Genomic DNA, 13,416 nt, shown 5'->3' with positions numbered 1-13,416 from the left:
AACCTGTGCATAATAAGGGACATGTCATACAGCTGCTCCCAAGGCAGGGCAGGGAATGGAAACTTTTGTTTTCTTCAGGCTCTGCATTCTCTGAAATCCTGTCAGTCATTCTCCTGGCCCACTTTTCGTCTGACTGAATACCTGCTCATCCATATCCTGGTTCTTGCCTGGACACAAGGGACAGCAGTAGCTGCCTTGTCTCCCTCGATGTGGCCTGCAAGAGGACCAAGGGAGAACACTGGGCTTCCTAAAGCTTTGTCCTGAATTGTACATCAGCACACATCTGGGCTTAAAACAAGAGCAGAACCTCTGTAATTTATGCAAGAAACCAAGTCACAGCATTTGGACCAGGGTGGGGTAGCACCCTCTCCCCTGGACTGGATAGTTCTGCTTTTAGAAGTTGGATTCAGTTCAGCAGGAAAAGTGAAAGATCAGATTGAAATTTCAATCTGTATTTTGACTCTTAGTTCCTCTAGAACTTGATAGCATTCATTTTTACATCTAGATACTATCAAGCAGGGCTGATCATGCTAGTTTTAAAGATCTAAAGCAGATCTTTACATGATACAAACTTTAAAATAGCATATCTGTTTCCTGATTACTTGTTTGGGAGGGGAAGTCTATTTAAACACTGGGAACTGAAAGGCAAGAATGCACCCCAACTTTAAAATTTTATGTAAGAAATTGTTTGGAACAGTTGAGATATCAAACCACAAAAATAGGTTTTTCTAATGGGAAAACCAACTCAGCTTTAAAAAAAGTCACATCTTTCAGGACACAGACTTCACATTTCTCACTAAAATCAAAGCTTTGATGGTTCTCAGAGGTATGTAAATTCTACAGGAACTCATTTATTCAGTGACAGTGCTCCACCTTCTAAATCAAACCTCCAATGTGTCATTATGCAGACTCTCCGAACAAGCTCTTTGTGTGAATATAAAAAGACTCCGAAGCCTGCACTGAAAACAAAAGGCGACCCCATTTACTAGCTGTTTGATGTCTTATCTTAGAAAATGGTTTAAGAACATAGAAATTAAAAGGAAAGCATTCTCCTAACCCCTATCTCTGTATTCGCAGGTACTCTGTAGATCGACACACTGATATGGACAGAGTATTCAACATCAATTCAGGAAATGGTTCGATCTTTACTTCAAAACCCCTTGACCGGGAAACACTGCTGTGGCACAACATTACAGTAATAGCATCAGAGATCAGTAAGTCAAACCTAAATACCACTGCTGTACCTGATGTAATGAATTTAGCCTTCTAGCTGAGTGTGTGGAAAGCACAGCTGGACAGATGTCAGGTTATATGGACAGGCCACTCAATACTAATGAAGAAGCGGAAATGGCAAGAGGTGGTCTGCAGCTCTGCATTTGCTAGGGACAGAGTTCATGAAGAGGTAACTCAGCCGAGCAGGGAGGATAGATAATAATTCTGCATTTTCTAATCAGTAATAGTCATTTTCCACTTTTAACATGATTGTTGAATTCTGGAACTGGCACGCAGCAAAAACGATGCTTTCAAGCCAAACTGCATTCCATGGCAGAATTGAGTCTCATCCACACTGAATATAGGACAGGCTGGATATTTTCTAGTAAGACTAAGGCAGCTGGGCTGAACTAGGTGCCCAGATCTTAATCAGTTTTAAGGATTTCAATTTTAAACTTATTTAGAGTCCTTTGAAATTATGAGCTATAGTTACAAATCAGTCTGTCACTTGGTTTGGGATTGCTCAGAAGTAATCTTGTGATTATAATAATCATGTTGATATCAGAAGATGAAATGCCAGGAATCTAGATAAGGATGTGTATGCTAGGTGGCTTTAATGAACAATCCTCTATATTTTCTTATAATAACTATAGGCATGTGACATGCTCAAGTATTAGGCAATGCAATTCTATTCACTTTTGCAGCGTCACAGTACAATTGTGAAAGATGTTGGAATGGTAGACAAACCTAATTACAAATACCAGTTCTATGGCAGTCACAAAGTATTGTACAGCTCAGAGCCTAAATGGCTTTTTTTGAAAAAGCATAATCTGAGATAGTATAAACCCTACTTTCTTATGTTGCATGTGTGTGAGAAGTGTGTAACTTAGGAGTTCTTGGCTCTAGATTTCATCATTCTGTAGGCCTTTTTAAAAACTGAATACTAATGTGAAACAATACTATTGAGGCGAGCAGGTGGGGCTGTGTAAAAGGTAGTGGGCTAAAGCCTACGGGAGTCATATTTCTAAATACTTTTCTCCTTCTCTTGAACGTCTGCACCTTTTAACCCTGGATACGTGGTGTCAATATACTAAACATTGACCTACTGCTGACTGCTGGTGTTTCTTAGTAGGTCTTTGAAGGAGTGATCTAGGGTCAAGAGCTGTACACTATGGACTGAGCTCCTGGGTAGAGGAGGAGGGGAAAAATAAACACCTGAAAAGAAAGGAATAGCAAGAGCACTTAAGAACCACACTTGCACGGATACCAGTAGAACTGAAATAATATACAGAACGTTATATACTGTCTGGAAACCAACTTAACATTTATATGAAATACTCATTTAGTTCCTTGCCTTCTCCCCTTAGGACAGACCAAGGGTACTGGGCCAAACCCTCTCAACTAAACCTTTGTGTCTGACACAGGTTTCTGTCTTAACTACCACTCCTCTTTAGTCTAGATCCTTAGATTTAGATTTTAGCCTAATTCCAGGCTGCAACAAGCTACTTCCTAGGCTGTGCTTCACTGAGCCTTGACCAAATTTGGCATGACTGGGTTAGATACCTTCCAAATCCAATTTTCTTGGCTGAAATGCAGGTCCTGTTTACACAATACTACGTCACTGATTTTGCTTTCAAAAGACTACACTGGAAAGCACCACTGCTTAACGTCCCTAGCTAAAATCATAGTTTCTAGGAAGACCAGATGAAGTCTAAGTCCATCAAATTCTAGCTAATCACTGTTTGCATACCACCATATCAAGCTCCATGTATATTTCACTGAAGTAATCTGAAAGAAATATCCAGTCAGGTCACAGGCAGTATGTACATTCAGATAGATGGCTACTCCCTTTGTTATTAAAACTGGTAAAAAAAACCATGATAAAGTTATATGGAGAAACACTTTTCAGAAATGTTTTTTATTTTACAGTAGACAAGAAATAAAAGCACAGTTGTTTTGCCTTTAATTGTCTTGAATTGTCAGTAAATGTAGATAGTTCCATTTTTTTAGTGCTTTTCTTTTTCTCTAGTATGAGCTGCAGTTGCTCAGCAGCCCTGAGTGAGAATCGTGCTGTGCATGCTGCAAAAAAATAGTTGGTGTAGCACGGGGTCAGTACGTCTGCCACAGTCAGAAGGCAAACTGGCAACAAAATACAGTACACTGGGCTGCTGCTTCACAGCTACAGAATTACAGCTGATTTACCAGAGACAGTTCCTAGAGTATTTTTAAATATTCTTTACTTAACACTTAGGGGTAAATCAAACATTTACAGGCCTTTGAGGAGGTATTAAAAACAAACAAGCAAACAAACAAAAAAATCGCCCCAAAAACCTGGACTAGTTTTGTTGCTGGCTCAAGAGCACTGTAGTGATGAATAGATTTAAGCAGTTTGTTGAGCACGTGGAGCTTTTTTTGGAGATGGAGCCCAGTAGTAATTAGAGGATAATTCAAATGCATTAACCTACATCAATTAATTTGCAAAAATAATTTGAAAGATGGCAAAAAAGGCTTAAAGATGTATACATATATTTCAACATACATTTCCATTAAATGAGTAAAAAGTCCTGTGCCCATAAAGCACAGTTTTTATGAAATTTCTGTTTATTACAGTACCATTTTAACTTGTAAGAATCTTAAGCACCTAGAAGTAAAATGAGAATGCATACTCCACAGTTCAGAAAGCAGGAAAGAAAACAGTTATAATTCTTGAGTGGAGTAGAAACACATTTGCCCATATATTTGAATGTATTATTCGAAAGGTATACCTTTATAAAATAGCCTTTCCAATAGACCTGCAACTTCAAATGACTACCTTTGTTTTCTGCCTAGTATAAAAAACTATCATTTGTATTGATGTAGTTTAGCATAGAATTCAGCCTAGTCTATATCATATGTAAACTGTTATTTTATACATTGAATGTATTTACCCAATGGTTCGTATTAGAAAGAGGTTTATGCCTAATGGAATCATATTAACTTCAATGAAACTGTGGAGCTTTGAAGCACAATATTTTGTCCAAATGACTGAGCTCTGTAATACAACTATAGTGCCAATTTTGAAGGAGGCATTTTCATATTTATAAAAGTATGATAAAGACAGTAATAGGACTTCCATTAAAGCCTGACTCAACAAGCTACTATAATGAATGCTTGTAGAAGCGTATGGAGTCTCAGATCTGCTATATTATATCACACTATTTTTGTCACTTGAATTATGGGTTAAAAATGCATTCATAAACTATATTAACATGGGTAGGAAATTAGCATAGCAAAACTCAGTATGCGTTCTCGTGAAAGGGAGGGTATTTATTTTAAATGAAACTAATTTAAATGACACTCATTCACTCTCTCCCGTTTCTACATCCACATACTCCCAGGCACTGGGGCAGGTAGGTCTGGATCATTTTTTGTGTGATACAGAGCACAAAGGACACAGACAGAGTCCTGGCAATGTCTTGTGGTTTCCTTTTGACTGGTGATGGCAAATTATTTTGAGGGCGGCAAGTTATTCACCTTTTAGGAGTTGATGATTGCTATGATGTGGTGCTTTGCCTCAGAATCTTGCCTATCACACCATTCATGGCTCCTAGGCAAGGTTGCTGCCTGTTGCCTTTCTTTCTTATTTTGTGACTAAAGATGAGTAAAGCCTGTCTCTCCCTAACAGGAAGAGGAGTACTCTATATACAGTGTGGTGCATTGCCAAATGGTTTCGTTTTTACCTAGAAAGTTGACAGCATTTTTTCATCATTTTTTTTGTTCAGGAATATCCATGTAAAAATTGACCTGTTGGCACTATAAAGTCCTTATAGGGAAAAAAATAATATTTACATAATGGGATTTGCAGATTCTATGAAGTATTTATGTTCTTCAGCTGATAGCTTTTAGTGTTAACTCTAAAATATCAGCCAAATTCATTCACAACAGATTGGAAAGTATTGGTGATCACAGCCACAGTTACTAGTTCTATAATAAAATGGTAATCATGATAGCTTAAGGAACAGTGTCATGAGATTTGTACAAGACTGAATATTATATGTAAGAGGTAGAGAGGAAAAGTGCTCAAGCCCATTTTCATGACTCTTCAGTCTTCCTTTTTCAGAGTTAAGGAAGGGAATATGTTCTAGAAACTTTGTTGCCACCAAACTGTATAACTTAGGTTAAAAAAAATCAATTTTATTTAATTCTAGTGTTACATTTACATGTGTGTGTGTGTGTGTCACACATTCGTAATTGTCCTTGGAGTGTTCAAAGATTTTTTTAAATCCTTGACTCCTACTCAGTCTTAACTGTATAGATTACACAGAATCCAGGTAATGAAAACACAGCACAGCTTTGTGGAATTCACGCCATAATGCATTCCACAGAAATCAACAGAATACAAGTGGAGTGTTGCAAGTGAGAGGCTTTAGTGAAGGCAGTGAAACCTTTAGTCTCTCTTTTTCTCCTCCTTCATTGTCAGTACCTGGGCTAAATAAAATATTCTTTCTGGTTTTATCGTTTCAGACAACCCAAAACAAAGCAGCCGTGTCCCAGTGTTCATTAAGGTTTTGGATGTAAATGACAATGCTCCTGAGTTTGCCATGTTTTATGAGACCTTCGTCTGTGAAAATGCAAAGGCAGAACAGGTGTGTTGTCTGCATGAACTAAGAAAATATTCCAATTTAATTGAGTTTTGCCACTACTCCTGCATCAACTCCTCAAGAGGTATACTTTGCACTGCATCAAACTGTCAGTTTTTCAAAATTAAACCAAACAGTGGCTGCACAGCTTCTGATTTCACTTAGTATTCTTGCAGCTAATGTGACAGCGTGTTTTACACTGTTGTTTTCCATACTGCACCTTGTTATCCCTCATACATTTTCCTTTTGTGATTCTCTGCTTTATTCAGGCTCCTCCACTGTCTCCTTCAAAAAGAGTCTCAGGTCTGAAGCTGTTACAGGTCCTGTCTGTGGTACAACTGTTTCCTGCCAAATAATTCTCACTCTTCCAGTTCTATTACTGAGTGGTTCAAAGTAACATAATTTGAAAGATTCAGCCAAACAGTTCCTGTTACATAAGATTTGGGTAGTTAAATATACAGTCAGCTTGGACTGTCTCACCTTTCATCTCTATTGCTTGTCACATGAAAACGTTTCCTACCCATCTGGAGTGGCATCAACCCAAGCCTGCTTTTTTGTTCAACATGATTTTCTGGCCAACTTTCAAAGTCATTATGTTACTGGCTGGTGGTATGGAATACAATCCTAAACCACACTGGCAGCACATGGACCACTTCTTTTAAGCTCACCATAGCAGCATCAGCTGCCTTGAAGGAGAATTTAGAAATTAATACAATAAGATTTCATTCCAACCCTGGAGTACATAAGTAAGCATAAGGTCTATTGACTTTGAAGATAATTTTGTTCTTATTGTTTCAGCTGATACAAACATTAAGTGCTGTTGATAAAGATGACTCTTACAGTGGACATCAGTTTTCATTCTCGTTAGCTCCCGAGGCAGCCAGCAGCTCAAACTTTACACTACAGGACAACAGAGGTGAATTTCTAGGAAGACTTTTCTTTGTTATCTCATCCTGGCTTTCAATCTTCAGATGAAGATTTAATGTGTGCTTTGTGTTTCAGACAATACAGCAGGGATTTTCACCCGTAAAAACAGATACAACCGGCATGAAATGAGTACCTACTTCTTGCCAGTGGTAATATCAGACAATGACTACCCTATCCAGAGCAGCACTGAAACTGTGACTATTCGAGTATGTGCTTGTGACCATCGGGGAAAGATGCTGTCATGTAATGCAGAAGCCTTGATTCATCCTACTGGTCTTAGCACTGGAGCTCTTATTGCCATTCTTCTCTGTATAATTATTTTACTCGGTGAGTAGTTCAGAGGCATTTGGTTCCATTCATTAATATTTGGACTGCTACAAGTCATTATACCAGAGATAAAGCAAGAGCAAAGAAAAGATATCCTTGTCTTATGCTGTGTTTATATTGTTGTATTTCCTCCTCTGAGGGATGCTATAGGTGTGGTGTATAGAACACATCCTGCCTGATGTTAGTTATCTGAAAGTTAGCGATGTCCAAGCAAGAGAAGACAGCTGGATTCCACCCTCTTTTAAGTGGAAAGAGACAGGAACCTCTAGAGGGACATTCAGGCCCCCCAAAATGACTTTATTGGTATCTGAGGTGGACCAGACTAATCACCCTCTGTAGGTGTCTTTCTGTTGACGACAGAAAAAGGCCAGATAACTTAAATGATGAACTTCCCATGTCTAAACCGAGAAGAAGCAACTCTCAGTGCTTCTGTTCTGCTGGAAAAGGATGATGAAATGGAGTGTCTATTCAAGCACCCTCACAAAAGCTGCAGGGTCCTCCCTTTCAGAGAGGTTGGATCCTGAGTGTGGAAGGCATACAGATCTCTGGCTACAGCACTTACAGGTGCTCAACCTTTATTTTTTATAAAAATAAGGACTTTGCAACATCTCTCCCATTTGTCTCAGGTTCCATCCCTCTTCTACAGCAGGGACAATCTGCTTGGCCATTAGCCATAGTATATTAATCCAAGGAGAACTATACTATACAACACAGGCAATTCTCAGGGAGATGTTATTCGTCACCTTTAGTATCTGCCCAGGAAAGAAGGGAGTCAGATCAAATTTATAGCAGCAGGGTCAAGCAGGGGGAGAAAATGTTTCCCCAGTGAATCCATTTCTTACTACCATGCTTCTATCTTCCTTGGACATGCTCACCACCACTGCAGAATCACCCTGACCTCTGTTATTAAAAATTTTTCCCTGTCCAGTGAAGAGTCAAAGACCATGTTGTAATTCTCAGGCTTTAACAATACAGTAATGAGTTTCTCAAATAAGCACTATCCCATTTGCAGAAAAGATTCCCACAATAACAATTTTACCCTTAATTTGCCATTAAATTCACTTTTCAAAGCATGGTACCATTGCCTCTAAGGACTTAGCTCTCTTTGTATCAAGTTCCTTACCAGTAAAAGAAATCTAATGCTTCAGATAGTCTCTCACTTGTTAGTACAACTATGCTCATTAATATCAATCTGACATTAAACGATTTCCTGGTTTATGTCAATCGAAAATAATTGATTCTGTGTGCTAAGCAGCACTTTATGTCAATTACTGTTCACACCACCATGCACCATAAGCAGATTTTCAATTAACTCAGCTATATAATTTTCCATTTTCAGGCTGGTTGCAGGCTTTGCATGTGCAACAATTACTGGGTGAAAAACAATATGCTGGGCAGATCTGAGCCATGACTTAAAATTTAGTAGTAACAAAAAGTGCCTGTAAGATGGTAGGTTTATTTGCAGTTTGAGTACATCCAGCAGCTTATCTGGAGGCCTCAGATACTGCTAAACAGTGACATGTAAATAAATGTTTAACATATAAATTCTAATGGGTTTTCTTTTGCCTGCAAGTCTAGAGCAAAATAAGAAAACCCAAGCATCAGAGATGTGACATAATTATAAGTCTAATTCTTGCATATTCTGTGTAACACCTTTTTTGTTAATGAGATAGTTCTACAACGCTTCCATGTAAGAACTGTCGTTGCTACAATTTCTCAGATCAATCCCTGTTTCAGAAGCCCTTTCATAATCAGTGCTGTGCTTTTAAATTGTCCAGAATTTTCTCTATTTCTGTTCTCTCACACAGACCTTTCCCCAGTCCTCCCACATAGTGTCACAGCTTTATGCTCTTAAGAGAATTCTTTTACTGCATTTTTCCACTGCAGCACAAAGAAGCATCACTGAGGTTACAGCTTTTACATAACACTGCAAGTAAGCCCACATCATTAGGGTGAGAGCCTGAAGCATTCACCATCTGAACCAATCCTCCTAATTCCTTCAGTTTCACAGCCTAACATATTTCCTTTAAACTCATATTTACCTATGTTCTCCCTTATACTATTTTGAGTAAAAGATACAGCAGGAATTAGAGCATTTTCTGACTTTATGCTCTCTTCTTGGGATCCCTCTTTAATCAATGGGCAGAAAAAATGGGACTCTTACACAAAATGTTTGAGCACACTAAACAGAGAGCACCCAGCTCTAAGCAATCCTTCCATGAAGTCCACCATTTAAAAACAAAACTAACAAATAAAAAAATCAGATTTTTTTTGTTGAAGGAATCTAAGACAGATAAGTTTCAGTGGACTAAAATTTTGGGTTTGGTCCTTAGCCCTCGGAATTGACCTTAATAGGGTTAAAAATGAGGAAAGGCCAAAAAAAAAAAGTCTTGAATAGTCACTGTGCTTTGACTCACACCCCATTTTAGAAGTACAGCTGACATGAATGATAATTTTGATCCACCTTATCATCTCATATCAGGGAGTTCAGGCCTTAGTTGCTTCCCTTTGCTATGAAACAACTATAAACACAGCAAGATGTGTCTTTTCTTAAAGTTTTCACTTCAGAGCTGAAATGGTGAGCACTGTGGGCCTTAGACTATCAAAAAAACCGTGATAGTAGTAATATATCCCTACTTCTTGCTGCTGTTCATTTGTAAATATTCAGACATTCACCATTACAATAAAATCTAATGAAGAAATCTTAAATGGCCTTTTAAAGAAAATGAAGTATTGAATGTGCCCCCTTCCACCCTCTGTGCCCACTTCTCCTCCAGTACCAAGGGTCATTATTAGGTAAAAATATTTAAATTTGGATCATAGCCTTGGAAAAAGTTACTTCCCTCCAAAAAGATGAAAAATATATGTGTATACACACACATTTTAGAATGAAAAGCATAAAATACCTATCTGAGAAATCTCAAGCCTTTTGCAAATTAAAAAATATGATTACTGTATCTCGTCAGTCTACAGTTTAAGTCATGTACTTTTTTTAAGGTGATGTACCTTGTGAAAACATGACAGGGAAGTTAACAAAAGATGAACTTTCTGTTGGCTGAAAATCTACTCCATATTCCAAGCTTTTTGCCCCTGGAGAATAGATTTACTTATCTTGAAATGCAACTTTTCTAGCCTTTTATGCTAGCCCAGTAGATACCAGCCTGGTCCATAGCAAAAGTTGCATCTCATCCTTAGGGGTTGGTAAATAACATCTGATATTACTTATTTTGGAGGAAGTATTTCTTCCCTCCCACCCCCCAACTCATGAAATTTGTTCTTTTCTCAAAGCAATAAAATTGCTATATGACTCTGGGTAAAAATGTGTCTACTGACAAAAATTCACTCCACTTGGCTTCTTATGAGCTTGACATCTCCTTTCTTCTAGTGCATATCCATGCCATTTAATCTCCCAGGGTACTTTCAGGCAGAGCAAGCACAGTCTGAAAACCTGCCGTGCGCATTTGCAATATTGCAAAAAAACATCTTTTAAAACTTCAGATATGAGCCGAGGCGCAGCGTTTCTTCTGGGTTTTAATGGAGCGAGGGATTAACCTTCCCCTTGTTCTTCCCCTGTTATTTTTTTTGTTTCCAGTTACAGTGGTGCTGTTTGCAGCACTGAGACGGCAGCGGAAAAAAGAGCCTTTGATTATTTCCAAAGAAGACATCAGAGACAACATTGTCAGCTATAACGATGAAGGTGGTGGAGAGGAAGACACCCAGGCGTTTGATATCGGCACGCTGAGGAATCCCGAAGCCATAGACGATAACAAATTGCGCAGGGACATTGTGCCAGAAACACTTTTTATGCCGCGGCGGACTACAACGGCACGAGACAACACGGATGTCAGAGATTTCATTAACCAAAGGTTAAAGGAAAATGATGCAGATCCAGCGGCCCCTCCATATGACTCGTTAGCAACCTACGCGTACGAAGGTAATGGTTCTGTGGCCGAGTCCCTCAGCTCCTTGGAGTCGGTGACTACGGACGGAGATCAGGACTATGATTACCTCAGTGACTGGGGGCCTCGGTTTAAAAAGCTGGCAGATATGTATGGCGCAATGGACAGTGACAAAGACTCTTAATATCTTGCCTTTTTTTTTTTTTTTCCTTTTTTGTTTGTTTGTTTTGTTTCCCTTCCTCATTTTCAGAAACAGCATTGAGGTTTGTGAAGTGGCTATTTCTTTGTTTCTCCACAGCCGCATGAAAGGGTTTTCTGCTCCACCCATCCAAATTGTCTAAAGACTGCAATCTGTGTGGATCAGCCGTCAGAAAACTTTTTTCAATTATCATTTCATGAGCTTCCAAGAGGCAAAATTCTTATTTTAGTGCATCCAGTTTACCAAGTCAACCTTACAGGCACGGCAGTAGTTGAGGGGAAAAAAGGGATCAGATGGGGAGCAATATTTTTACTTGTTCTGCTTATATTGTAAATTGGAGTATAGTATATGTTTAAGCTCACTTGCTCTTCTTACTTGTATTCAGACTATTCAGCTCAGACGACTGCGCTGTCAATTGTGTATTGCACATCCCAATGTAATGAGGTACCCTAGTTTACCCTATGTATTATAGTCAAAAGTAGTGGTGATGGAATGAAGGTTTATTATACAAGTAGAGTAAGCTGAGAAAAAAAAACATCAAACATGCATTTTACTCATAAGGAGGGTAGAAAAGCCTAATGGTCATTTAAACCTATGTGTTTTTCTAGAACTCGCCATCGCCCCCAATGCACTGAATCATACTAACACACACATATATATAGTTCATCAACTGCTATGTATATATGCTTCCAACCTAGCATTGCTGGAGAGATGTGCGTGTGTGCATGTGTGTGGTCAGTAGCCCTGATATCTAATTCTTGGATGGTTTCCCAGTTCTTACCTGGACTTGCTTTGTGCTGTAGGGAAAGTCCTCTAACCCAGCTCCAGATTAGATGATGACTTGGAGGAAGGAACAGATTGTAACTGTGCTTTCCTTTGTACTTCCTCAATGGGCCTTCACCTTCATCAGTTCAGTGATGGCCACTGTGCCGGGGAGGCAGGAGTCAGGCTTTTTATGTCCATCTACTTCTGACTGTTCTCATGTAGGGGTGGTAGCCTCAAGGTGACTGCCACCCCTCGGGACAAAAGGAGCAACTGCAAAGGATGAAAGGGTGCTTTGGTTGTCCTGACTTTCCCTGCCTGGATGCCCAGGGTGGCTTCCTCACTGACTACCCAGTTTTGCCATCTGTAAAGTGGGGAAATAATGCCTACCTCATCAGGATGTTGCTAGAGTTATAGAAGTCATTTGAAAAATGCTTTAGATATGGAAAATGCTGGCATTCTGCCAGAGGAAGTAATTTCTTGTGCTTTTGGGTGGTTGTTTTTGGGTTTTTTTTTCCAATTTCAAACCCTTAACGCTGAAGTAAGCAAGAATCAATTATCATTTCAGTGGCCTGAAACATAGTATTCATAACTATGATTCATTTTTTAAAAATAAACTACTCACCCAGGGTTGCTAAAGACTTCATCAAAAGGTAAAATTTTAATCGTAAGTCTGTGTGTGTGTGTGTGTGTGTTTATCTGCTTTGCCAAGCTAAGTAATTTTTAACCTGGTGGGGGAAGATTACATAGTCTCAGACCAAAACAATTTTCTTTACAGCTTGTGCACCATTCAGTATTTCTATTGGTCTCTCAAATGCACGCTCTTGCTGCTCTTCAAATCCAACCTACTAGGAGAGGCTATATGGAGAAAACCCTAATGGGCTGCTATGGGACATAACCAATTCCAGGAGATAAAAGCTACCCTGTGTGCCAAAGCAGGGACACATCCCACGGCACTGTGCAAAGAAGGAATCTTTTATTTTTTAAAATATATCCAATATATTAAAAAAATTCATTTCTTTTGTTTTGAAACAGTATTTAATACCAGAATTACAGGCATGGATCTATTCCCCCTCTCCCCTGAGTGAATCAGTTTGAAAACTAAACAGCAGCTCCAATTTATGCTAAAAATAAAGAGAGAAGGGAAAAAAGGTAATAAATAGAAAATTTAAAGAGATTAAAAATTAATCCCTGGAATCTGTCACTCCTAGAGAGTTAAATAAAGAGAACAGTAAGATTTCTGAGTATTAGACTTATACAAGTATGATGACAATTTCAGGTTTTGTGAACCAGCTCACAGTGAAGAGGATGAGAGCCACATTGTGGTGCTCAGGTGGGATGGGGAAGGACTCCTTCACAGAGGGGAGCAATGCACAATTACAGCTTTCAGACAAGACAGCTAATTGCTTGTCATTTAAGATGATAAAAGCCTTTAAAAATCTAGGCCTTTGTGGCTTTCCTGAAACCAGAG

General features: G+C 38.9%; 1 protein-coding gene across 1 annotated transcript in view; it reads left to right on the top strand.

The window, feature by feature from the left end:
- CDH6 (cadherin 6) overlaps positions 1 to 12,064 on the top strand; it is a 56,261-nt gene extending 44,197 nt beyond the window's left edge. Inside the window, exons 8-12 of the mRNA XM_071736632.1 lie at positions 1,078 to 1,214; positions 5,716 to 5,837; positions 6,630 to 6,747; positions 6,834 to 7,085; positions 10,678 to 12,064. Coding sequence (XP_071592733.1) covers positions 1,078 to 1,214; positions 5,716 to 5,837; positions 6,630 to 6,747; positions 6,834 to 7,085; positions 10,678 to 11,168 — 1,120 coding nt within the window. The 3' untranslated portion in view covers positions 11,169 to 12,064. The remainder of the gene's footprint in view (positions 1 to 1,077; positions 1,215 to 5,715; positions 5,838 to 6,629; positions 6,748 to 6,833; positions 7,086 to 10,677) is intronic.
- Positions 12,065 to 13,416: the final 1,352 nt, after the last annotated feature.

Source organism: Heliangelus exortis, chromosome 2 (assembly GCF_036169615.1).
Source record: "Heliangelus exortis chromosome 2, bHelExo1.hap1, whole genome shotgun sequence".
NCBI lineage: Eukaryota > Metazoa > Chordata > Aves > Apodiformes > Trochilidae > Heliangelus > Heliangelus exortis.
The sequence above is the reverse complement of the archived record's forward strand: the minus strand, read 5'-3'. Positions and strand labels throughout refer to the sequence as shown.